Genomic DNA, 27,664 nt, shown 5'->3' with positions numbered 1-27,664 from the left:
TGACAATTAACTGTCTCGCTTGCATTACTAATTATTAATACTTTCAGTCAACATGTTTATATGCTTAACAAAATGTAATAAATTGAATCACCTATACATTGATTAAATAACACTTTTGCGTTTTTAACAGTTAATAACCTTGAACTTTAAATGATGTTTACTCCATGTATTTCCACAGAACAGCAGTAAAACTCTCTGGTTGCTTGAGCATAATGATATTTTGAATCATATGGTGGATGTAATGAGCAAACTTGGGGGTCTATTTACTAAGCCTTGGATGGAGATAAAGTGAACGGAGATAAAGTACCAGCCACTCAGCTCCTGTCATGTCACAGGCTGCCTTTGAAAAATGACAGTTAGGAGCTGGTTGGTTGGTACTTTATCTCCGTTCACTTCATCCTCATCCAAGGCTTAGTAAATAGACCCCTTAATCATTTAAAAAGTTTAACTCACATGCTCCACATTATCTCCTATTACAATACATTCTAATGACATACTATCTGTTTAACATCTCTGTCATTACCTTAGTGTAGACCCCCCAGGACAGTTCTGTCTCGGTGACCATGACTACAATACCAAACATCCCGAATATGAGTGCGTAGTCACTCAGCCTTTTCCTCTTCTCAAAAAGGGCTCTACGATGACCCAGTTTGTAGCCCACGTTTTGGTTCTTCTTTTGGCCCCGGTGGCTACCCTCGTCTCCTCCTCGTAGGCTGCGGTGTGATGCTTTGATGGGATCGTTTTTGCTTACAACCACTTCAATTCCTGGGCTGTGTAGGGTCTGCAGAGGTTGGGTCTCCGGGTCTGTCTCGTGGAGGTTTCTTCTGGAGGAGCTCAGGCTGCTGAGGGGTCTTGGGATACCCCCGTTGTATCTGCAGCTGTTCATGGCTATGTCCGAAAAAGGGTTGGACTCTCTGAAGGATGCTCCAGGACCATCATGACTGATGGGCTGTAGGTCAACGTTCCCCTATGGGACAGATACAGGAAAAGATTACATAGATGCATGCAGCAGTAAATCATTTCTAATTGTTTGGTTCGGTTCATTGCTTAGCCATGGTTGTATATTAATGATGGAGGGTAGTTATTGTGCTCGTAAGCTTGCACTATCTATCATAATTTTCTAGCAGTTGTCAGTGGGTTATAGGTAATAGCCTATATACTTATATTACATGTTTAAGCAATAAAACCAGTCTTAAAACAAGATAATAGCACATAATGTGGTGTATATAACTTATGCTGATCACATGTCTGATCAATCCATACAGTAGTTTTTAAGTGGATTGCTATAAAAAGAACGTAGATGATCAGATTGATCAAAAATCTATTATATTATTATTATTATTATTATTTACTTAGATCAGAATGGAACTGATTGCAGTGTGTGTATTGTAAGGTAAACTGTAACTACAATTATACTAGTTCATTGGTTTTCTTTCATGTAATATTTGATTAAAATTATCGGAAATGCAATCATATTGATTTGATTATACAGAATTAAAATAATTTATTTAAAAAAAACATAGAAAAGAATGATGCATTTATTACAGTTCTGTAACTGCGTCTAAGACTTGCTATATCACAAATAGTAACCAAATTGTTTAGAAACGTAATATAATCTATACAACGTAAAATGTAAAGGTGAAAATTCCTGCTTTTCAAACATTTTAAATGTTGTATATTAATGTAGTATTATGTCATTATAATACTAATACATTATACTTATAAAAATTGGAACATTATACTTATAAAAATTGGAATCACGACCCTTGGACTCTGAATATGGGAAGTGACACATGTTGCTGGTTGCTTATTATTGTTTATTTGTTTGTGCCATTCTCTCCATTGCTCCCCCCCTTTTTCTCATTCTCTTGAATTTCCATTTGTTTTTCTTTTTTGTTCTTTTGTTTACATTTCTTAATGGGAAAAGTGTTCTCCTTTTGACAATTTTAATTTTGGGCAGCTATTTATTTTGGGCGCCCAACAGAGCCATTCAATCTCAGGAGGGTGCAAGCAAAAATGAACGATAAGTCCGTGGTTAGGGCGCCCAAACAGCAGTTTGGATGCCCTAACCAGGACTTTAGATGGGATTAGCCGTTTTACTCCGCTAAACCTGGTTTTATATGGCGCGATGACCATGATAATTAATGGGTGCCCAGAACAATTGAATTGCAACAATGGGCGTCCATTAATACTCTCCACCCACAAAACAATTTAATTACCCCCTTAGATTCTTTGTATGATATTACCTACCTGAATTATCTTGTATCTCAGTAGACCAAATATTTGAAACATAAAAATGTGGCACTTCACAAACACATAACACAGAATATATATTTAATGATGTCCACTCAGTATGGTACAAAGCACAGTAATGTAGACACACGGTATGCATAATGCACATTAATTGTATATGTAACAATTAATGTATAACTATAGAAGGTTGTTTATAACTGGATTGTATAGACCAGTGGTTCCCAAACTGGGTGTTGCTTTTGCAGGTTGGTGGTCCAGGACCAAATCAAATTATTTATGTCAATGTGATAGGCAAAACCCGTGCTGGTGGCTGCCAATAGAAACACAACCCTGTCCACTACTACATAACTGAACCAAAGGATGACATATAAGCACAATTTACTAAATTTAATAACTTTTATACATTTTAAATTACTTTTGGCCTACGGGTGGTTGAAGAAAATGCTGATACTCTAGGGCGCTGTGGAACAAGAAAGTTTGGCAACCACTGGTATAGACAGATATGTGTCTATATCAGTTTTTATAGCATGCTGCATACAAGCATACAAAAAAACATATAAACATTAACCATTTTTAAACCACACACATTTAATGTTACATACATTTGTTATAATTTTTATTTTATACTAGTATTTTGAACCCATCATTCTCTGGGTTGTTAGCTATCATCCCCAATGTTGCAGATTCTTTTTCCCGCATTGTTCCCCTCCTTCTACTGTTTCTTCCCTTTTTCCCACCATCTTTCCCACCTTTCCATCTGTATCTCACCCCCATCTGTCTCTATCGCTCATCTCTGACCCTCCTGCACCCCCTCCCGTTTGTCTCTCACATCTGTGTCCCCTCCCCCTTCACATTGGCCTCTCTCTCTCTCAAGTCTGTCTCTCTTTCTCATCTCGGTCCACCCTCTCTTTTTCTTATCTCTGTCTGCCAAGGAAGGGGTTTGCTGACTGTGGTCACTGAGGGAAGAGTCCTGCTTACATCAGTACAGTGCTGGAAAAGACAGGATGTATGTCTGTACATTAGGCAGCCAGTGAGAGCTGTAAGGGGAGGGGCCTCCCTCCAGTTCTCACTGCGCCTGTGCTAGCAAGACAGTAGCTTGTTATATAATAGATTGCAGTGTATATATTACATATATTACCTAATATACAGTGCTGTGCAAAAGTTTTAGGCAGGTGTGGAAAAAATGCTGCAAAGTAAGAATGCTTTTAAAGATAGTAGTTTTAATAGTTTATTTTTATCAATTAACATAATGCAAAGTGAATGACCAGAAGAGAAATCTAAATCAAATCAATATTTGGTGTGACCACCCTTTGACTTCAAAATAGTATCAATTCTTCTAGGTACACAGTTTTTGAAGGAACTCGGCAGGGAGGTTGTTCCAAACATCTTGGAGAACCAACCACAGATATTCTGTGGATGTAGGCTTACTCAAATCCTAATGTCTCTTCATGTAATCCCTGACAGACTCGATGATGTTGAGATCAGGGCTCTGTGGTGGCCTTGTTCTTCTTTACGCTGAAGATAGTTCTTAATGACATTGGCTGAATGTTTGGGGTCACTGTCCTGCTGCAGAATACATTTGGAGCCAATCAGATATCTCCCTGATGGTATTGCATGATGAATAAGTACCTGCCTGCATTTCTCAGCATTGAGGACACCATTAATCTTGACCAAATCCCCAATTCCATTTGCTGAAATGCAGCCCCAAACTTGCAAGGAACCTCCACCATGCTTCACTGTTGCCTGCAGATATTCATTATTGTACCGCTCTCCAGCCCTTCGGCGAACAAACTTCCTTCTGTTACAGACAAATATTTAATCAGTCCAGAGCACCTGCTGCCATTTTTCTGCACTCCAGTTCCTATGATTTCATGCATAGTTGAGTCTATTGGCCTTGTTTCCACGTCAAAGGTATGGCTTTTTGGCAGCAATTCTTCCAGGAAGACCACTTCTGGCCGTCAGTAGATGGGTGTACCTGGGTCCCACTGGTTTCTGCCAGTTCTGAGGTGATGGATTTTCGAAGGGAAGTAAGTATGATGTGTCTTTTATCTGATGCACTAAGTTTCCTTGACCGATCACTGCGTCTACGGTCCTCAACGTTGCCCGTTTCTTTGTGCTTCTTCAAAAGAGCTTGAACAGCACACCTTGAAACCCAAGTCTGCTTTAAATTATTTGCCTGGGTGTGACCTTGCTGATGCAGTATAACTACTTTGTGTCATGTTGCTGTGCTCAGTCTTGCCATGGAGTATGACCTGTGACATGAAACCACAACCTCACCTTTGTAGCAGAGTTTCGCTGTTCCTCACCCAGCTTTAAGCCTCCTACACAGCTGTTTCTGTTTCAGTTAAAGACTGTGTTTCAACCTACATATGAAAATTATCATTATCACCTGTTTGGTATGATTGGTCAATCGTACACCTGACTATAATCCTACAAAAACCCTGACTTTGTGCAAGTGTACCTAGAAGAATTGATGCTATTTTGAAGGCAAAGGGTGATCACGCCAAATATTGATATGCCTAAAACTTTATATATATAGCAAGCATGGTGCAGAGCCTACAGAAAAGAACTTTACAGTTAATGAATGCCATTACCTAGAGACTTTGTATCATTATATTTATCACTGTCTGGGTAAAGTGATGACAGATAGGGGTATATGGTTTCCTTTCCAGTGCTTTTACAATACAGTAAGTACTGTAAAACTGAGTATAAGGTACCCCTTATTGAATTTAGAGTTTACTGCAGTTTGGAAAATGTTATTTATAGAAACCATCATCATAACAGTTGCTATGCTAATCAATGTTGTATAAACCGGAGTACCAAGCATGAATTGAGCACTTGCAATTGTATACCAAAGAAAGATGTTGTGAGTATTCTTGAGACACAAAAGTTTCCTCTGATATTAAAATAAATAAATATTCTCTGACTCCTGAGACCCCTCATGTCTGGTTTAATAGCCGTCACCATTATCAGTGCGCACTTGCACCACCCCTATTCTTGTGCAAGAGACTTGTCTGAAATCAAACGCATCTTCTGCTTATGCACAACTCAGCATAGCCTGCAAATTCTCTTTACACGCCTTCACTAAATTTAACTTACATGTGAACACCACCCAGTTTCACCCAAGCAAACACTAGTGGTGATGCAAATAATATGTGTACAACTCTGAGTCATCTGTAGATGTGAACATTCGGCTACAGAGCAATCACAGTGCTAAAAATCGCAAGATCCATCTAGAACAGAAGTTGGAATTTTCGGCCCCCTGGGCAAAAGAGAGCACCGGTGCGCCTCCATGCCAACACCCCCCCCACCCCTTCCTTCTTCCCCATAGCTTCTTGCTTGGGACAGAAACTATAGATTTAATACCACATTGTAAACATTATTTATTAAAAAAATATCTATATATAAATATACACTGAAGTGCCAAAGGTCATGGGATAGCAGTATGTAAAGGTAATGGTAGGTGGTGTCACTGTACTGTGATTTCTTGTAAATAGCTATTACCTGCATCAGTTGTAATCTAACATCTTGTGAGTCAGTTTGAACTAGGCTAGGCTGCTTATGGCAAGGCGAGTTTGAACAGGGCAATATAGTGGGTACCCAATGGATGGGACATTTCATTTCCAAAGTTGTGCGTACATTCAACATTCCTTGATCTTCAATGTCACGTGTGTACCGGGAATACCTCGTGTAAAGCATTACCACCCACTGTGGACACCACATTGAGTGATCTTGGGTGCTTAATGATCGTGACCAGTGGTGTCTGGCCAGAATTGTCGTGGTAACAGACAAAGCGACACTGGCTCAATTCACATCCAAAGCAGGAGGTACCAAGCGCATATCCAGCAGGTAAATGCATTGTAATTTGGTTTCCATGGCATATGGGAGCAGAAGACCCACCAGAGTGGGCTTGTGACGTCACTATTTGGACCCTAAAAGACTGGCAACATGTGGAATGGTCTGATGAGTCATGGATCCAGTTGTTTCGAGCTGATGTAGGAGTTCAGGTATGGTGCAAAGCCCATGAGGCTCTGTGAAGCGCTGCGGAATATGTGTGCACTATATAAATAACTGGTAATAAATAATAATAAATAAATAATGAGGCTATGGACCCCAGTTGTCAACAGGGCACCGAGCAGGCTGGTGGTGGTTCCATAATGGTGTGGGGTGTGTTTGCTGAACATGTCATTGACTGGTAACCGCTACATTGCATTGCTTGATGACCAATTGCAGCCCTTCATGGACTTCATGTACCCCTACAATGATGGAATATCCCAGCAGGATAATGCACCGTTTCATCGGTCCCAAGTTGTCCAGAACTGGTTCAAGGAGCATTATGGAGAGTTCCGACAAATAGTGTGGCCACCACATTCGCCCTACATGAACCCAATCGAGCATTATGGGACGTGGTGGAGAGTTCCATTCACACCCAAGAGCCTGCCCCTACAAATATCAGGGAGCTGTAGGAAGCTATCCAGACAGCAAAGGTCAATATTTCTCCAGAGCTATTCTGTCCATTTGTAGAATTGATGCTTTGTTGAGTTGCCAATACTAGGAATCTATCCCATAACTTTTGGCACTTCAGTGTGTGTGTGTGTGCATCCCGACTGCTTAATCCCGGCAAGGGTTAAATGACAGGCGTCTAAATCTAGACGCCTGTCATTTTACCGACTTTAAATTTGTTTGATATAGGGATCTCTATTTGGCCCCTGCAATCCAAACTCCAGTATTAGAAACTGTAATGGAGGTAACCTTGTTTTTGTGGGACCAGGGCAAGTGACTCATTATTAAAACTACTCCCAAGTCACTTTAGCAGCATGGCTTTGTAACTACATGACATCACAACTCTTTAAAATAACTGAATATATTAAATTAGTAACAAAGATGATCATGTTTGCCCAAGCACCTCATTTCCTACCCTCAAAAGATTATATAAGGCTACATAGACAGAGCAAAAAGAATTACAAATTGCCAATGGGAACTTGAGCCTTTTCACATACAGGCCCTCATTCAGAGGCGCTCGCAAGAAACGAGCGCTCGTTCTGAATGTGGGCGGCCGCTTCATTTTTGAAGTGCGGCCTCCTGGTCATTAGGTAAGCTGTGGGTTACCACCCACAGCTTAACGACCGACCAGGTTGATGGTCACGAAAACGGAAGGCGTTCGTCAAGGAACGCCTCCGTTCTGGAAACCCCCCCCCCCGGCCCACCTACAAAACGGGGCGAGCTGTCGATCAACTTCGACAGCCGCCCCTTTTGTAGAGAGCTCCGGAGCGAGAGAGTTTCTCTCTCGCTCCGGGGCTTGCGCACACGCAGTGCGGCCGCTGCGTGTGCGCAGGGCTAACTATCGACCCGGTTGCAAGCACATCGGTGCTTGCGACCGGGTCTTAATGAGACCCACTGTGTGTACATCTCCTATATTCAGTCACCCTCCATCATTGCAATGTATGTACCCTGAAAAGGAATGAATGATGGCTGACAGGAGAAAACCTGTGGCATTGAGTCCCTTTTAGCTTACAATGCTGCTAGGACAGGATGAATTTGTACTGTTTGGAAAGACCATTGTTACACCAAATTATATGAAGCGTGCAGTTCACCTATAGAAAAAATGTTGGAAAGAAAAAACCATTGTAATTGGTATTTTCGCTGTGTTAAAAAATGGAATTCCATGATACAGGGCGGAATGCACTATCATCAATTATGCGGTAAAACACCCGATAAGGCCATTTTCGGGGGTTTGCTTGCATTTCTCATATGCACCAAGCTTCAGAAAGCAAAGCTTTCCGCTGCTTGTAGCCGGTGGGCCAAGCCATCTTCAGATGTCATTTCCCAATAGAAGCCTACAGTATAGTGGACGCATACACAAAGGGACTTCTGGGTCATAAACCCATAAGTTCTTCTATTGCAAAGTACCTCATCAGAGCACCAATCACCTGTCCATTGATGCAGGTGTTTATTTTTATTTATTTTTTTATAGTAATCAGCTTGTGGTCAATTTAGACCACAAAGCTGATCACAGGGCCGGCTCCTGCTCGGAGAACCAGGGGAAAGCCCTAATAACACAGGGTTGCCGACAATCTGGCTGCCTCTTCCGGGAGGAGGCAGCCAGATTATCAGAGCAGGGGAGAGTGATGTGAATTTGGGGACGGGACTGCGCGAACACATCAACGCGGCCACGCCCCTGCTACAAAATGCCGAGATTACAGGCATTGTGCAGCCCGGGGCGGGGCCACAATGGCACGATTCAGTGCGCATCGTGTCATTGGCTCCCCCGGACGGCAGTGCGAGATGGACACAGTGCGAGACACACCTAGCTCTGCAACCTGGCACATACTGTATACTACTGTTATTTATCCATACAAATGGTGCATATAACGTTACAGAGATGGACGCAGTGCGAGATACGCCCAGCTCTGCAACCTGGCACATACTGTATACTACTGTTCTTTATCCATACAAATGGTGCATATAACGTTACAGAGATGGACGCAGTGCGAGATACGCCCAGCTCTGCAACCTGGCACATACTGTATACTACTGTTATTTATCCATACAAATGGTGCATATAACGTTACAGAGATGGACGCAGTGCGAGATACGCCCAGCTCTGCAACCTGGCACATACTGTATACTACTGTTCTTTATCCATACTAATAGTGCATATAACGTTACAGAGATGGACGCAGTGCGAGAAACGCCCAGCTCTGCAACCTGGCACATACTGTATACTACTGTTATTTATCCATACAAATGGTGCATATAACGTTACAGAGATGGACCCAGTGTGAGATACACCTAGCTCTGCATCCTGGCACATACTGTACACTACTGTTCTTTATCCATACTAATAGTGCATATAACGTTACAGAGATGGACGCAGTGCGAGAAACGCCCAGCTCTGCATCCTGGCACATACTGTATACTACTGTTCTTTATCCATACAAATAGTGCATATACCGTTACAGAGATGGAAGCAGTGCGAGAAATGCCCAGCTCTGCAACCTGGCACATACTGTATACTACTGTTCTTTATCCATACTAATAGTGCATATAACGTTACAGAGATGGACGCAGTGCGAGAAACGCCCAGCTCTGCATCCTGGCACATACTGTATACTACTGTTCTTTATCCATACAAATGGAGCATATAACGTTACAGAGATGGACGCAGTGCGAGATACACCCAGCTCTGCAACCTGGCACATACTGTATACTACTGTTCTTTATCCATACAAATGGTGCATATAACGTTACAGAGATGGACGCAGTGCGAGAAACGCCCAGCTCTGCAACCTGGCACATACTGTATACTACTGTTCTTTATCCATACAAATGGTGCATATAACGTTACAGAGATGAACGCAGTGCGAGAAACTCCCAGCTCTGCAACCTGGCACATACTGTATACTACTGTTCTTTATCCATACAAATGGTGCATATAACGTTACAGAGATGGACGCAGTGCGAGATACGCCCAGCTCTGCAACCTGGCACATACTGTATACTACTGTTCTTTATCCATACTAATAGTGCATATAACGTTACAGAGATGGACACAGTGCGAGATACGCCCAGCTCTGCAATCTGGCACATACTGTATACTACTATTCTTTATCCATACAAATGGTGCATATACCGTTACAGAGATGGACCCAGTGTGAGATACACCTAGCTCTGCATCCTGGCACATACTGTATACTACTGTTCTTTATCCATACTAATAGTGCATATAACGTTACAGAGATGGACGCAGTGCGAGAAACGCCCAGCTCTGCAACCTGGCACATACTGTATACTACTGTTATTTATCCATACAAATGGTGCATATAACGTTACAGAGATGGACCCAGTGTGAGATACACCTAGCTCTGCATCCTGGCACATACTGTATACTACTGTTCTTTATCCATACTAATAGTGCATATAACGTTACAGAGATGGACGCAGTGCGAGAAACGCCCAGCTCTGCAACCTGGCACATACTGTATACTACTGTTCTTTATCCATACTAATAGTGCATATAACGTTACAGAGATGGACGCAGTGCGAGAAACGCCCAGCTCTGCAACCTGGCACATCCTGTATACTACTGTTCTTTATCCATACAAATAGTGCATATAACGTTACAGAGATGGACGCAGTGCGAGAAACGCCCAGCTCTGCATCCTGGCACATACTGTATACTACTGTTCTTTATCCATACAAATAGTGCATATACCGTTACAGAGATGGAAGCAGTGCGAGAAATGCCCAGCTCTGCAACCTGGCACATACTGTATACTACTGTTCTTTATCCATACTAATAGTGCATATAACGTTACAGAGATGGACGCAGTGCGAGAAACGCCCAGCTCTGCATCCTGGCACATACTGTATACTACTGTTCTTTATCCATACAAATGGAGCATATAACGTTACAGAGATGGACGCAGTGCGAGATACACCCAGCTCTGCAACCTGGCACATACTGTATACTACTGTTCTTTATCCATACAAATGGTGCATATAACGTTACAGAGATGGACGCAGTGCGAGAAACGCCCAGCTCTGCAACCTGGCACATACTGTATACTACTGTTCTTTATCCATACAAATGGTGCATATAACGTTACAGAGATGAACGCAGTGCGAGAAACTCCCAGCTCTGCAACCTGGCACATACTGTATACTACTGTTCTTTATCCATACTAATAGTGCATATAACGTTACAGAGATGGACGCAGTGCGAAAAACGCCCAGCTCTGCAACCTGGCACATACTGTATACTACTGTTCTTTATCCATACTAATAGTGCATATAACGTTACAGAGATGGACGCAGTGCGAAAAACGCCCAGCTCTGCAACCTGGCACATACTGTATACTACTGTTCTTTATCCATACAAGTAGTGCATATAACGTTACAGAGATGGACGCAGTGCGAAAAACGCCCAGCTCTGCAACCTGGCACATACTGTATACTACTGTTCTTTATCCATACGCCCAGCTCTGCAAACTGCGACAAAAACTTTTCTTCTGGAGCATTTTATGCTGCGTATTTGGTGCAAAATGTGTCCAACTTAACATTGGTCCCATAATATTTTATGGTACTCAGAGCAGAAAATAATCTGCACCCAATGCCGATGTTCATGTAGTTGAGCTCTATTTTGCAACTGTGCATGCGTGAAAATTTCGAAGCACTTGTATAGCCCATGCGTTACAGAGTGTACGCACTAAGACGCTTTTGCGATTGAGATGGACGGTTTCAGAAATGTTGTGGAAAGGCGATGGACGTTGCATGTCGGTGGCTAAAAATGCCTGCATAAAATGGACTGTTCAGTGGGCGTATTATGTGAGTGTTGCGGGAGTGTCAATGCAAGCGGCTGTGTTCACAGACTCACAGCTGCTGACATAGGAGGCCGTGGTCAGACAGAGAAACTGAACCTGTAATAGGCCTGGTGCAAGTTTCTATGGCGCGACTGATTTTGGATGCACCAATCGGTACTACTGCGTGCAGGGATGCTGAAAGTGGGCGTTTCGCCGTTACACATTCGGCCGCTTGGGCTCACAGCAGGGAAAGAGTATGTAGCAGCATTTGCATAAAGTCGCAGAGTACGAGGCGGTATATGTTGCTGCGTGCGCTTCCGCGTCCACCTCTGAATCAGACCCTCTGTCTGATTCTCAAAGAGATGTCTTTTTTCCCCCCTATTTAAAAACAAATTAGAAAGTTTTATTTTACACAAGCACTTTTTACAACATTATGGGCGGGATTCAGCAAACGGAGAAAAGCGCCTTTGACTCATATGCACCAAACCCCAGAATGTGATGCACTCCGGGGCTTGTTGCGGTGGGTAACTCCATCTTCCTGATGGCGTTCATAGACCCAGATATCCCTCCATTACAAAGGGCCGCTCTTACCAAGAGAGCGGTCCTTTGCGGTGTTCGTCTTGAATACCGGTGTTACCAACAGCAGAGCAGTGAAATGCATGGCATACCGAATTTGATGTGTCATGCATTCCGCCCCATGTCTACATATTGGCAGCTTTCAAAGGGTTATGTTTCTCTGACAGGTTAGGGTCACACTTGCAGGGCGTATCTATCCATTGGCCAGGATGGCACTCGCCAGAGGCGCCGGCCGAAGGGGGGGCACCCCCCGCAGAGCCACCACAGCCACAGAGTAGATACGCCCTTCTGCTTTACATAACCCCCCACCTGCTCCAGCAGCTCCTGTCACTGGGCCCGGGCCGATGTGTTAAGACCAGGGGGCAGAGGGGGTGTTAGGGCGGGAGTCTCCCGTCTCCCCCCGCCCCCTCACTCTGAATGGATCCTGAGATTGTGTCAGCTCACAGCAGCTTTGCCAGGAAGTAGAGGGCGGGAGCTTAATTTTGAGTGACGGCATGTACTAACCAATGGCAGCTCTCACTGCAGGACTCCCGTCCAATCAGCAGATCACTTCTGGCAGTCACTAGGTTAGGTTGCATGTAAGCAGGAGCTGAAGCCATGTTGACTGGGGTGTGTATGTATATAGCAGAGTGCCTGTGAGTGATTTATATACAGCTCTGAGCCCAGTACAGAACTGATACAGGCCTACTTTTTTCTCTGTATTCTTTATGGTATCCCAAGTATGCTGGCTCAGTCCTCATATTGTGTGCAATCTCTGCATGTGTCTCCATACTGGGTCAGCACTGCCAAACTTATTCAGGTGCTTTCTGTACCTATATTTCTCTATGTTGCTGGTGTGTTTGTACCACACATTTGACCTTTTTATTTATTTTAGATCTATATGTCACTTATTTATGTCATTGATAACTTAATATGTGTTAAAATGTGAAATGTTCGGCATGTTGTCAGCAAATAGGAACGAGAGAGAGAGAGAGAGAATGAATATGAATGAATCTATCTTGTTTCATATGTAGTGGGAAAGGAAGCATCTTTATATTTTTTTTTATTTATTGGAAAATGTGTGTGGGGGGTGGGGGGTGGGGGGGTGCCAGTCACTTACTTTGCCAGGGGTGCTCGGATCCCTAGATACACCCCTGCACACTTGTTATTGGGATTAGTGTGGTCAAATGAATAGAGAACTATATGTGTAAACACCCAGTGATTTTCAACTTGCGAAACACCGAACAAGATTTTAAAATTGCTAAGGCAAACCATCAGTCCTCCACGGGAAAAAAACACACACATTGTCCACCAAGGGAAAAAAACACACACCATTGGCCGCCACGGGAAAAAACACACACAATGGCCACCACAAAAATTCAAAGAAATACATTGGCCACCACAGAAAAAAATAAATAAAACTCCTAAGCCTCCGAGTAGGAGGGCTGGAAGCAGGGTCCTGGGGCTAGGAGGAAAAGAACAGCAGACTGGCAAATTCGGTGCTGGGACTGGAACGGAGAGGAACAGTAGACTGAGAGCAGGGGTGCTAAGACTGGGAGGGGAAGTGAACGCAGACTGGAAACAGGGGAGCTGGAACTGGAAGCAGGAGTGCTGGCACTGGGAGGGGAAGGGATAGCACACTGGGAGAATGTGTGCTAGGACTGGCAGCAGGGCTGCTTTGACTGGGAGCGGGTGTGCTGGGCAGGCTTGCCGACTTTGTGGCTGCCCCTTCTGGGAGGGCGTGGCCATCGCGAGTAGGCAGGGCCGGCCAGGTGATGTGTGTTTGTGGGCGGAGCGGGGGGCGAGGCCACACGATCACATAATTTTGGCCCCAACCCACTACACAATGCCGATATTACACGGCCCCCCCGCTGCAGGAGTTTCTAAGGTAAGTGTGGGGGGGTTAAGAGGGGTGGGCAGCAGCCGGGAGTACTGCCTGCCTTCCCGTGAGGTCAGGAGCGGCACCCGATTTTCGGGAGGCTCCCGACCAAATCGGGAGGGTAGGCAAGTATTTAAATGACACATTGGATGCAATATTTTGATTCAACCTGTTTTCATCCGATAAAACATGATCAAAGACGTGTACACACTCTTGCGATACTTCATGAACTGGTCAGGATTTAAAGGGACAGCCTGACGATTGTACAGGTGTGTACCCATCTTGGGTACACACTTTTACGATTGCAGGCTGATCGGGTAAAACTGTCCCCATCAGCCGTGCAGTCTGTCCCCAGTGTGACCCCCTGTCAGCCGCGTACACAAGACATAGCACATTGTGTACGGGCTTCTATGGGATCGGGAGGTCGACCCGATAAATATTAAACCGTACATAAGATGCGACCTCTCGATCCCGACCGTTGCAGGGGCGTTAAAAGTCGTTTATCGGCTAACGCTCCTGCATCGGGACAGGGTACACATCTATACAATCCAATGGCCATTGTCTCAATATTGGATGAACAGTCCGATGACTGTATAGGTGTATACCCAGCTTTAGATGGAACAAAGAGCAAGTGTATTTTGAAAAGTTCAGTTTAATCTTGTCAGGATCATTCTTGCAGCACTGACTGGGTAGGGTCTGGCCTCACATTCCACCCTGGACCGGGCCTGAAGGTGCCCACACACATACCGATGTGCACACGATCAGCCGATGTGTACGATTTATGTACGATTTCCCTAGAAACTCTCCCCGGCAGCTCTGCACACGATCTGCACACAATTTGGTGTCCAATCTTCAAACGATCTCTCCTGCATGCAGACTTTTCACTGTGTATTGTATCCTAGATTGTCAGATCTGCCCTACTGCACGGCAGATCTGACAATGCGATGTGCAACCAGCGGGGACGCGCATCGCATCGTCATCGTGAGTGGGGACTCACGATTTTCTCACGATTTTGGCATACTTTACACGATCTGTCGTTCTAATGCGTCAGAATCGGCAAGATCGGGTAAAATGTGTGTGGGCACCTTTAGTTCCTCCATCAAGGTGGCACTGTTATTCTACCAATTGTGTTATGCACAAGCACGCCGAAAGTAGAGTTGTTAAAGCATAGCACAGGTCTGCAATGTGAAGCTAAAATTTTAGCATTTTAGTTTAGTGCTCATGGGAAATATACACAAGTTAATTAGTATAGATAGCTATACAAATATACAACTGAATGTATTGATGTTAAAAACAGATGTGGACAAAATAATGAAGAATTCAAGAGACAGTCAGTGGAATCAAGGACTGAAGTTGATCTTTTAAGGACCATGGCAGATGTGCATCCATTGACATGAGCTAAAATGATTCTCAAAACATTGGCACCTTTAATAAGAGTTTAGGTGCATTTCCTACCTGGCTTATGGAATTGGTCCAGCCTTAATACAGAGTATTGCAGCTCCTGAAAGTTAATAAAATGCATGCCACGCTACTGATCACACACATATCTCTGTTTACAAGGGACGTGGTACAGAGAAAATAGGATAAATGGTTACATGCATATAAAGTCTGTAGAGTATTTACATAAAATAAAATACACAATGCAAGGTTTGTAACTCCATTCTCATGAGAGCACCCACATTCCTCTATGTAGCCTATTACTCAGTCTATGGTATAGATTTTTTTTCCTGCTCTATTGAAAACTGCATCAGAGCAAAGTGAATGCATATATCTGTTTCCTCTCTGTTTTAGTATAAATAACAATAGGGGTAAATGGGCTGATGCTGAATAAGTCAGTACTGATTTTCGAGCCTTCAGGATGTGAGGAGCAGGACATAAAGACTGAGGGGTATATTTACTAAAATGCGGCTTTTTAGAAGTAGAGATGTTGCCATAGCAACCAATCAGAATCTACTTATCATTTAACTAGCACCTTCTAGAAGATAATAGCTAGAATCTGATTGGTTGCTCTGGGCAACATCTCCATTTCTAAAACCCGCACTTTAATAAATATACACGAGTGACAGTATTATCAGTTTTGGTTTTCTTCTAGCAAATAAACGCAGAAAGATATGTTTTGAGTCATGCTGTAATCAGCTAATTGGGGAAATGGTATCCTATTGGGTGCAGTGTGATGGGGGAATCATAATCACCCTGCCTAGTAGATTAGTCAATGCTGCAATGTCTCCTGTCTGCAGATCTCCCTCCCCCCCCACTTCGTACTGACATTACATTTAACATGAAATGCTATTTCTTTATCCCACAAGTATTTCAAGCTGCAAAACCACTGCATGCAATTTTATCAAATTAATGGTCAACCCTCCGAAAATGACGTTTTTGGAGTTTGGCCGCTTAACACATATGCAACAAGCTCCGAAATGCGATATGGGCTTCTATTTGCAATTCACTCTGAGAGGGATCCAATCGGATCCCTCCCAGCACCCCCGCAGCCCTAAACCCGAAAATCCTTTTATTGAAAGGACAGCTCTAACCGGGAGAACTGTCTTTTGTGATTTTCTTCAAACATACGACGTTAGTAAAAACTTTTATGCTTGCGATGAGTGGCGGGATGCATTCAAAATGCGATGCATCATGCATACTAACGCTAAACTGTAGTAAAAACTATGAAGACTGCATTTCCCATATGTACAAACCTCCGGAAAGTTTTGTTTGCACCCTATGGCCTTCCTTTCACAATATTCCCTGTGAGGAATCCAATAGGATCCCTCCCAGTATATCCCGCAGGTCGCACATGCGCTGGCTGTAGGCCTCGCATATGCAGAAGGACTCCCTGGTCATAAACCCAGAAGTCCTCTCATCGAATGGACAGCTCTTTTCGGAAGAGCTGTCTTTTGCGAATTTAATCTCAACTGTACATGCATATCAGCGCTATTAACAAGTTGTAACAAGATATATTGCATCCAAAAAGTGATGCTTGATACATCCCACCGCTTATTGGATTCCCCAGAGGGAATATTACAAAAGAAAGTTCATAGGCTTCTATAGATGGTGTGACCTACCGGGCACATTAGGGAAATGCGGTCAAACCTCCGAAAACAGCAGTTTTCTGAGTTTTGCTCACATTTTTGCATTAGTAGGATGTATCAAGCATCGCATTTTGGATGTGATACATCCCGCCACTTATATGCTTGTAAAATTGCTATCAAAGTCCTTTTGCGCATGTGCGGCTATTAGAGGGCGCATGCACAAGCTACGGGGGACCCTGAGAGGGATCCTATTGGATCCCTCTCCAGGAATTAGGCTTCCAATTCCATCTACAGATGGCATTGCCTATCGGGTACAAGCTCAAAAAAGTTTTGCTTTCCTGAGATATGTACATATGGGAAATGCGGTGAACCCTCCGAAAACATTAGTTTTAGCATTTTAGCGTTAGTACATCTTGCCCTAATTATCATTGGTGGCAGTAGGGTCCAGAAAAGTCTAATTCCTTATCGCATTATATCACAACGAATGGGAATGATTTTTCAGTCCGATTACATTAATTTATTATTGCTGGGATAGGTGCGCCAATAAGCAGCTGTTCCACAAATGCTAAAACCTTTACTTTCCCGGCTGGTCATAGTGGCAAATGTTTACACAAATAGAGCCGGAGGGAGCTGATGGAGTTTATATGTTCTCTGGGTACTCCGGTTTCCTCCCATACTCCAACAACATACTGATAGGTTAATTGGCTACTTACAAAAAATTTTTACCCTAATGTGTCAGTGTATATGTGTAATTGGGAATATATATTGTATTATATAAGAGAATGGCGGCTTTCAGTTGTATGTGGCTATATGACACAGGAGGGAATCGGTATGTAATGCCGGCGGTTGTTTAGCTGCCGTATCAAATACCGGCAGCGGCAGCCTGGCGGAACGAAATCCCGACTCCAACAGGTAAGTACCCTAACCATCTCCTCCCCCTACCCCTCCCTTAATGGTGCCTAGCCCTAACCTCCCCCCTAGTGCCTAACCCTAACCTCCCCCTATTAGTGCTTAAACCTAACCCCCCCTCCCCGCAGCCTAAACCTAAGCATCCCGGGGGGGTGCCTAACCCTAACCCCCCCTAGTGGTGCATAACCCTAACCCCCCCTTTCCCTACCCTAACCCTTCCAGGGGGGGGCCTAACCCCAAGTCCCCCCCGCGGCTAAACGCTAAGACACCCAGCTTACCTTCATTCGCTATGCCGGGTGTCGGGATTTTTCAGTGGGGCTAATGAAAGGCGTCGGGATTTCGACGCCTATCTTTAGTCCCATGTCGGAATGTCAGTGTTGGGATATCGTCGGGCGGGATAGCGCCCGTTGGTACCCTGACTACTTCCCCACAGGAGGTACCTTCTGTGTTAAATAGTTCTGATGAATAGATGATTTAAAAATAAATCACATGTTTAGATATCTTTATAGAAAAGAGTGTTTCAACTGAACATATGATGTAACTAGAAAAAATAACAATATGTATCATTGCTTATCGCAAATATACAGAAGTTAGTTGTGCCACAATTTAGCAATCCGGGGCTCCTCTGAGAGGGGTTTCTTTCCTTCACTAGCCGACAAACATAAGTGGCAATGGGTTAAAACAAAATGCGCATGCACATCCAGCTATCATGCTCTGAATTTTGCAAGTTGCATTTACTGGGTATATGGTAACGAGTTCCAAATATGGTGTTGCTTGATGAATTGACATATGCCTCTGTCCTCATAGAGAGTTATAGGTACAGATGTAAGCGGCACTAAGTAAGTGAGCATCGGAGAAATCTCTCCAGTGTTAACATTTTAAGAAATTAAGAAAAGCTGAGATAATCTCTTTCTCCAGTGTAAAAGCCAGAGAAAGGGCTTTTCTCAGATTAATGAATAGGCACCATAGTTTTGTGGCTCTGAAAGGTTGTTGCAGTGTCCTCTGTCTGCATGGTGTTCTGAGGAATCCCTGATCAGCAATATTTTCCTTCGTCATGGAGACCTCCTTTACAGCTGGGTAATTCATGATTTGACCAGACAACCATACATTAATCTGCAGCTTGGATGGCCTGAAACCATTTTCCTTGTGCTGTGGTGTTATATGTTGGTTCTTGCATGCTTTTCATGAGACTCGATTCCAGGGGTCTATTTATGCAGTTTCCACATGATTTAAGTTTCCCTATTATTTAAGGATAGTCTGATGCAGGAGATACCTGCGTTAGGCAAAATAACACTGCAGACTGTAGTCCTCATTATTCTCAATGAGGACAGCGGTCTGGAAAAATTACCAAGCTCTAAAAAGCTTAGCTTCTCAGAGCTTGACCCTGATAGCTCTGTCCCCATGGGGCCTATTTATTAAAAAAAAAACACAATGGGGCACCATTAATTACATTCCTTACTGCCGCTTATTGCATCAAAAAGAAATTATTTTTCATTGCTATTTAGCAACTCGTTTATTACAGGACAGCAGCTATAATAAGAGGCTGTCCCAGCGAAGAGCTTAAAAGTGATGTAATAGCTATCACTGTCACTTCACTGCAATTTCTGACACTACACATGAGCGGCCATTAGGTCACACATGCGCATTGCCATTTTGTGAAAGTGGCCACAATAGTGGATAGTCTGATCGGAAGATACCTACACAGGGATAAAGAGGCCAATGCTATCTTTCGATGGAATTAGTCAACAAAGCCAAGATGCAAACAAAATAACATTTTTAGAGCTTGATAAATAGAGCCAGACTGCATCGCCCTTAATGAGGACTGCAATCTACCACTTTAGATAGCATGTTCAGGAGATGTCACTGATAACTACATGATTTTTAGGTACTATGGGCTAAATTAATAGGCCCCTATGTCCCTGCTGTTTTCTGTGGTTGCAGAATGAATCTGCGCATTCATAGCATTATGACTACACCATGCACAGATTCAGAACCGCCAGTGAAGTGATAATGACAGGTGTCACTGTACTGCTAAAGCCCTTCACATAATGGTCTTTCAGCTAAATTCCCACCCACCCCCCTTCACCACCCAAAATCATATCATATCACTGTAATATGCAGCGATAAGAAATCATACTTTTCCTGGACATCACTGTCACCAATGTAACATATACTCCATAGTGTTACGGTTATAAAGCATTAAAGGAACCAAGGTGTACCTAGGAGGCCCCTGATAGACTCCTTTTTCCATAGTGACCCAATGAATACCATTGTTTCTTTTTTACGCTGCCTATATATGTGTCTTTCTGTTTTCTACCTTTTTCACACATTATTTAAACACAATCAGCAGAACACATGTTTGCTGCTGTATGATGTGTTCAAGGAACAAAATATTTTATAATAAAGTAATGAAAGAAGCACATTTCCTTGTAATAAGCCCAGGGGAAGCAAGCTTTTAAGCTTAGAAAGAAATAAGCAAGTGGTTCCCAAACTGTGCGCCGTGGCACCCTGGGGTGCCTCAGGACACTTGCAGGGGTGCCTCAGGTTGGTGGTCAAGCACCAAATCAATTTATTTATTTTCAATGTAATGTAAATATGTGGACAAACAGAAGTACAAACCTGTCCAACACTACATACAGTAACTGAACCTATGGATGACAGATAAGCACAATTTACCTCACTTTAAATTTGTTCTGAATTTCTCAATAACTTTTGGTTTTGGGGTGCTGTGAAAAAGTGCTGATACTCTAGGGCACCGTGGTTCAAAAAAGTTTGGGAACCACTGAAATAAGTATTAGGGTTTATAGAACGGTCTGTTTAGAGATCAGAAAACTGGAAATAATGGCCACTGAAACAGAAAAGGTCACTGATTCATATAACATTAAAATTCACTATATAGAAATACCACCCCTAAGAAGTATAATACATTTACACATAGAAGGATACATATCTGAGGCAGGAGTCTGTGGACATGCAGTACTGAGGGTAATTAACCACTTAACTGATGCAGTCCCATGGGATGCGAACACAGCTAACTGTGCTTCAGTTGACAAGTTGCGACCGCACTGACCCGCTGTGTTTTGAAGAGGAATCCGTTCTACAACATGTGCAGAATGGATCTCCTCTGACTCCCCGGACTCTCCTGCGGACCCAACAATTTCTGACCGGTTTTGCCAAAACTAAAGTCAGTTAAGTGGTTAAGAGTGCTTTTGTAATTGGAAGTGTATCTGAACACTTAAGGTGTCTACACACTAGATGACTGGCAAAAGATGCGATGTCGTCAACGATTTCCCTTGAACTCCCCAGCACTCTCGGACAAACGATATCATGCATAAACTGTGTAATCTGAGACACGATCTGAACAACGACTTTAATCTCGTTAACAAGATTGTCAGATCTTACTGCATGTAGGTAAGATCTGAGGATACGACAAACGACCTTTGGGACCGCACATCGGCATTGTTATCGTTAGTGGACACTGCAAGTTTTGTCGATCTATGCGTCGGAATCAGCCAAATCATTCAAAATATCGTCTAGTGTAACCCATGGGGGTTGCAGCTGCTATTGGAAATGGAGGGACTACAGGAGATATCGGACATATCTGCTGCGATCTCTCCATAGTATATCTGGGAGATTCCTCATATTTGCTGGTATCCCCCCAAAAACATGAGTTAATATGCCGCAAATATTTAATGATAAATAGGCCGCTCGATGCCAAACTGCTTTACATTTGCCTGGATCTGCCTAGGTGAATAACCTAACTTGAGAGCATCATGATAGGGATCTTTGCAATAACAAGAGAGAGTCACAGGGCTGTGGGAACACATTTCAAGGAAATTGAATGAACAGTAAGTTACAAGGCTGGGGAAGGTAAAGGGCATATAGTTGAAGATGGAGACTTAAAGGAATAAAGAAGTAGCAGGAATTCATGTGAAATAAATTGCCTAGGTAGAAAAATCAGTTCAGAATAAAAAAAAAACAAGTGAATGGAGCAAATTGAAGGTGAAGAAGTCATAGGTCATGATTGGATGAGGACAGAGAACATTCTGTTGAATGGAATCACATGGTAGGGATAACTAAGTATATAGAACAGGTAGAATTAGATGCCATGGGGAACTAGAATAAACTGAGGAGGGTATGGTAAGAAAGCAGTTTTTCTTCAGATCAAAACATGTCCTTCAAATGGCTCTCTACAGAATACAGACAGATTCTTATCTACTGCTAGTTTGTCCTCTCTGTAAAATCACCCAGTAATCTCATCATCTATCCTAGCCCTGGGGATTAAACAGAGACCTCCTTGGTATGGCACCTGTACCTCTTGATGACAACCTCTGGGCGGACAACCGCATTTCAAGCTGGAGATTGACAAGATAAAGGTCATTGTGGGAGTGTAGGGCCATGGATAGCATTTGGTAAAAGTATATACAGTATACACACGGGAGGAGCAGCGTTATAGATGACAAAGCCAGACAGATGTCAAATAAAATCCCCACCACAGACATACACAAACAAACGCAAATGAAATGGCACAGGCTTGTTCCAAGGCATATACACAAACGCATTAGTGTTCTGCATTTAACTGCATTGCCACACATTATTAGCATAGATATACATTATACAATTATGCAGCAATGATACATCACACAATGAAATAAATGACACAAGTCTAACAAATGACTACAATTTCCATTCCACTTTTTCTGCCTCACACTCAATTTCAAACACCTTCCTTCCATTCTACTAGACAACCTCCCTCACAGTAATACTATCTTTCCTTACTTATAACCCATGTATTATTCATGCCATCTTCATCTCTGAACTGAGTTTCATTTCTTGTCCTCAAATTTCTTATCTAATTATTTAGAGCCCTAGTGAAACCCCCGAGCCTGCCGGTGCCATGCAGCGCTGTAACACACGTACTTGCTGCAGAGGAGATCCAATGCATTCCAGGTCTGCACAAGGTACCATGATATGGCAACATGCATCTTCCCCTCAGCAATCATCAACTTACAACTTTCTGCAGACAAACACCACGTTCTGTCGCCGAACGTGTTAAAGAGTAGAAACAAACCGGCAGCATGAGCCCTTAGGACAACGCTTTTTTTGTTTAATTTACGGTATATCACCACCCCAAATACAGCATCACAGTAATCTCACCCGCACCCCTTACAATAAACATCCATTTCTTCTTTAGCAACATGTACCAAGCACTATACATAATTACCCGCTAGTGCACAACCTCAGCGCTCATACAGTACATGGATGGTTCTGATTTTGGAGAGAATGAAAGTCACAACCTGCTATCTGGGTGCCACTGACGCAATTTGTTGGCACTAGGACAAATAGTGTTCTGTTAAGATATTTAGGCCCTATGGGCAACTAAAGGGTTAAGCCACTTATTTGTACCTGTACCCCCCTTTTATAGGAAAGATGCCAATACCCCATTATCCACCCACTCACCCATGCTGCGAACTGGAAACCAAGCCACATAGGGTTAATCTTCTGGCATAACAGTATGCAGGCACACTTCTCCAGGACATGGGATGCTAATTGTCTTACAATAAAATCTCTTTCTGGTGCCTCATCTTGGGTGGAAACGAGAGAAGTTTCCGTGGCATTCGCCGCACTGCCGCAGCCGAGGAGCCCACCCTGGTCTTGTAGATTGGTCAATGCTGCAATGTCTCCTCTCTCTAGCCCGAGTCCCTCCCCCCACTATTAGAACGGGTAACGCTGCTCAGGAGAGCAATCCAGCGGGCCAGACAGAGGAGGATGGCTCTATATGCTGCGGCTGGGGGCAAGGGGTGACCTGGCTGCAGACATGCCGTGCCTGGCATGGGTGGGGAGCTGGGGAAGCTTTGGCTTGCTATGCTCTCTGCTACTTGAGCATCATGTGAGGGATTTGGTAGACACCCCCTATTCCTGCAGTTTTGATACTGCAGGTAATATATAGCACGCTGCTGTAATGTGGAATGGTATAGATAAGCTCTACAATGCGCAGGAGAACGGGCATACACAGCTCTACCTGAGGGGAAAGACGGCTCATTTACTGCCAGATGATTTGTGTGTGTGTCTGTGCTATTCCCTTATGCTATGCTATTGTGAAGGAGGATAACTCATCTCTATGGGCTGGGGAAGTGAATAGATAGGCAGGGCATAGCTACTACTTAGGAATGCTGTGTGCAGCTGAAGGACAGTTCCATGTACCCGCAGAGCTATGGACAAAAAACACAGAAGAAGTAGCACTTCCATACAATGTGTGGTCGTGAAGGACAACTCTCCTTCCATAGGGATAGAGGTCAGTTCTCAGATCCCTTTACCTGTCAACTGGTCCTGATGAAGGGATAGTTCCAGCTCCCTGTGCTCTGCAGCTGTTCTGCAGTGGGACAGCCCTGTGCTGCTGCAGCATCCCCTCTCTGCTCTGCTGCTAGCTCTGCTTCTCTTGGGGTACGTTGGATTCCAATGGACCCGCTCTTATTGGCTGTTTACGCCACAACTACCCTCATGATGTCTTCAGTTCTGTGTACTACATGCTCCACCCATATTTAAAGGGAAATAGTCGCATTAACATGAATGGTCATTATCACTCCCCCTATACAATTCTGCAGCAGTACTTCGAGTAAGCTGCCATTCCAGGATTAACTGCTCTTTTTCGAGTTGAGGGTTAAAATCTGCACTATAAAGATATGTAGGTTTTGCAACCAACCAAATGCCCTCAGTCAGTTGCATTGGATGCAAGCAGTTCTGTGTTGTGTTTACATTGCACAATATGTCTCACTGATGTGGGGTATTTGTAGAACTGCATGTATGTGTTATGGAGAACATTGCATACACCATCTTGTTTGTAGTTATGCAGTTATGCATTTGAATCTCTTTTTGCAAGCTAGAACTTATTTCTGTTGATGACGAAACTCTGCTAATAATTTGAATATATGTAAATTTCTATACAAAGTTACTTTGAAAAAGTTTTGCATAACAAGCTGAAGTTTATAAAGTTTTATTTTTTGTTTTATGTCTTGTATGGAACTACATGTAATTCAGGTAATTATGTTTTGTTATAAGTACAGTTCAAGTTTTCATGGAAAGGGCTACCAATATTCTACTTAATAGGGTCTATACAGCATGTCGATATTTGGCCCGAATATTTTCAGACAACATCCACACAATGTTTTTCTTTTTCTCATTACTTAACCGAGCTATTTACTCACAGTCCCTATGAATTCCCTGCAGGCAATCTATCCGCTTAGACTGTCCTGCACTGTGCATTCCCCATCTCCATGCAGTATATATAGCTTATATACTTATATGTGCGCTTATTATATATAGGCTTCCCAGCGCTTGTCTACCTTTTTATTGCTCCCTCCCCAACACACTCCTTTGTGGCCCAGGAGGAGTTTCCTTGGAAGAATGTGTGAGAAGACAAGCACTAGAAAAAGCTATATATATTGTGCACATAAAAATAAATATATATAATTATATATATAATACTGCAAAAGTTTTAGGCAGCGGTGGAAAAATGCTTCAAAGTAAGAATGCTTTCAAAAATAGAAGTGTTAATAGTTTATTTCTACTTCAGGGTCCATAGGGTATCCACAGGATACCTTGGGGTATAGGTGTGACGTCAGTCGCAGGGCACCAAAGAGTTAAGCTTTCAGCCTCCCAGGATGCACTAGGTCCCCCTCCTATACCCCGCCCCCGGGCCAAGGCACCTCAGTTTAGTTTGGTGCCCGGCCGGAGTCGGGTGCACCTGTTGGAGTGGGGGCTAGAAGAGCCCCTGAAGCTTATTCTTCATGCAGCTGTGGCTGCACAACTGGATGTACAGCATGGACAGTCAGTCCTGACGTCCATGCTGTCTTCCCTACACCCCGCCGGTACCAGAACGCCGGTACTGATCCGGGGATGCTGGTGGGCGTCTGGGGTCACAGCTAGCGGTGACCCCAGATGCTCCGGACCATGGCCGGATTCAAGGGGGACAGAGGTAAGCAGCGGGGTCCCGCGGTGGGTCCCCGCTGATCACATGGTCCTAAGTCCCCAGGCAGGGGGCTCCCTGGGGACTGGCTGCAGCGTGGAGCCAGGCGACCAACCTGCGCTTCCACTACCCCCTGGGACAGCGGACCGCAGCAGAGCGGTAGCACTGCGGCGTCCCAGGGGTTAAATGCATGCCAGGGGAGCGCGCCTTCCCTGTCTCACAGCCGGCGCCTCCCCCGCTGCACACAGCCCTCTCTGCATGCTGCCGACTGGTCCTGTGGCAGCGCTCCTCCCCCAGGCCAGCCTCCTCTCTGCTCCTCGGCGGCCATCTTCTCCAGAACGCATGGTGAACGCTGCTGGAAGCGCTGGACGGAAGCATCGTGGTCTGGGTCCCCCCGCATACCTCTCCTCCGCTGTGGTCAGGTCTGTGTATGCAGCGCTGTGTCCTACCAGGCCCTGTGTCTGTGTAGTTGAGTGATCAGCGCTGTTAGTGCAGGAATTGTTATTTCTCTGCATTGTATGTGACTGTGCTAGCGCTGCTGCCTGTAATCTTTTCTTCATCTAAACTGTCAGCTTTATTACTGTCCCTGTTCTTTCTGCTAAAGCCCTTGCGGTGCGGTGCTGCAGGGTGGTCTCTCGCCTATTTAATACTTAATTGGTGAGAGAGGTCACATACGTGGTGCCATCATGTCTGAAAGTGATTTTCCCCTCCGGCTACAGTGTACCACGTGCAAAGTACCGTTAGCGGAGGGGGAGGGTAGCGCGGAGGGCCTTTGCCGGCAGTGTTTGTCCATGGCGCGGCCTATTACGGTTACAGCACCGGTACAGGAGCCGCCCTGGGCTTGTTTCGCTCAGGCGTTAACAGCTTTAGTGGGCCAGTTAGCTCCGCAGCCCGCGTTTACTCCGATGGGTTTGTCCCAGCAGTCTGTGGTGTCGTCACCCATGCAGGGGTTCCCACGACAATTGGTGGTACCCCACAGTCTCCCTATTTCCCCGCTCCCGGGTTCTCAGGAGCCAGCGTGGGTTAACTCCCTGACGAGTTCTGTACAGCACTTGTCGGATGTGTTGCAAGGGGAGTCTGTGATGCGGCCTCATAAACGGCCGGTGGCGTCTCTGTCCGCTCCTTATGAGGATGACGAAGGGACGTCTGATGATGGGGAGATTCTAGATCCTTACGATCAGGAACCTCTCCATACTAAGGACGCTGATGCTAAGTCCAAAGTATATATTCCTGGACTTATTCGGGCGGTCCGCACAGCCTTGGTGATTGAGGACGAAGTTCCCCCAGCGGCTAAATCTAAGTATGCCTTTTTCAAAGATGTGAAGGGCGATGCCACAGTCTTTCCTCTTTCGGGTCAGTTGGTGGACCATTTAGAGGAGGCGTGGAAACAACCTGGCAAAAGATACCAGCCGCAGAGACGCCTGGCGGTGGCTTATCCGTTCGCGGATAATTATTTTGCGAAGTGGGAATCCCCTCCACAGGTGGATTCTCACGTGACCCGTCTTGTCCGTAGTGCCACATTGCCGATGCCATCCATGTCCTCCCTTAAGGATGCTACGGACCGCAAGGTAGAAATCTGCCTGAAGTCCGCTTATTCCCTTGCAGGGGGGGCAGCACGGCCGGCTATGGCCATTTGCTGGGTTGCCAGAGCGATGGAGCGCTGGGCGGATTCATTAGAGGCTTCTTTTGAATCCGACTGTCCGGCCGATCAGGCGGAGTTGATTGGCAATCTCCGTGATTCGGCCACCTACATCAACGAGGCGGCTCTAGACAT

General features: G+C 44.3%; 1 protein-coding gene across 3 annotated transcripts in view; it reads right to left on the bottom strand.

The window, feature by feature from the left end:
- The window catches only part of KCNN1 (potassium calcium-activated channel subfamily N member 1), a 138,927-nt gene extending 114,600 nt beyond the window's left edge, over positions 1–24,327 (bottom strand). For 2 of the 3 annotated variants that reach the window (XM_088478554.1, XM_088478556.1), the window contains exons 1-2: positions 23,385–23,442; positions 524–967 (exon numbers count right to left, since the gene is read on the bottom strand). In XM_088478554.1, coding sequence (XP_088334680.1) covers positions 524–967; positions 23,385–23,414 — 474 coding nt within the window. In that variant the 5' untranslated portion in view covers positions 23,415–23,442. Of the gene's footprint in view, positions 1–523; positions 968–23,384; positions 23,443–24,241 lie in introns of those variants that run through there. The other variant, XM_088478555.1, reaches the window with a different exon arrangement.
- Positions 24,328–27,664: the final 3,337 nt, after the last annotated feature.

This window comes from Taudactylus pleione, unplaced genomic scaffold (genome assembly GCF_031769625.1).
Source record: "Taudactylus pleione unplaced genomic scaffold, aTauple2 ptg000214l, whole genome shotgun sequence".
Lineage (NCBI taxonomy): Eukaryota > Metazoa > Chordata > Amphibia > Anura > Myobatrachidae > Taudactylus > Taudactylus pleione.
The sequence above is the reverse complement of the archived record's forward strand: the minus strand, read 5'-3'. Positions and strand labels throughout refer to the sequence as shown.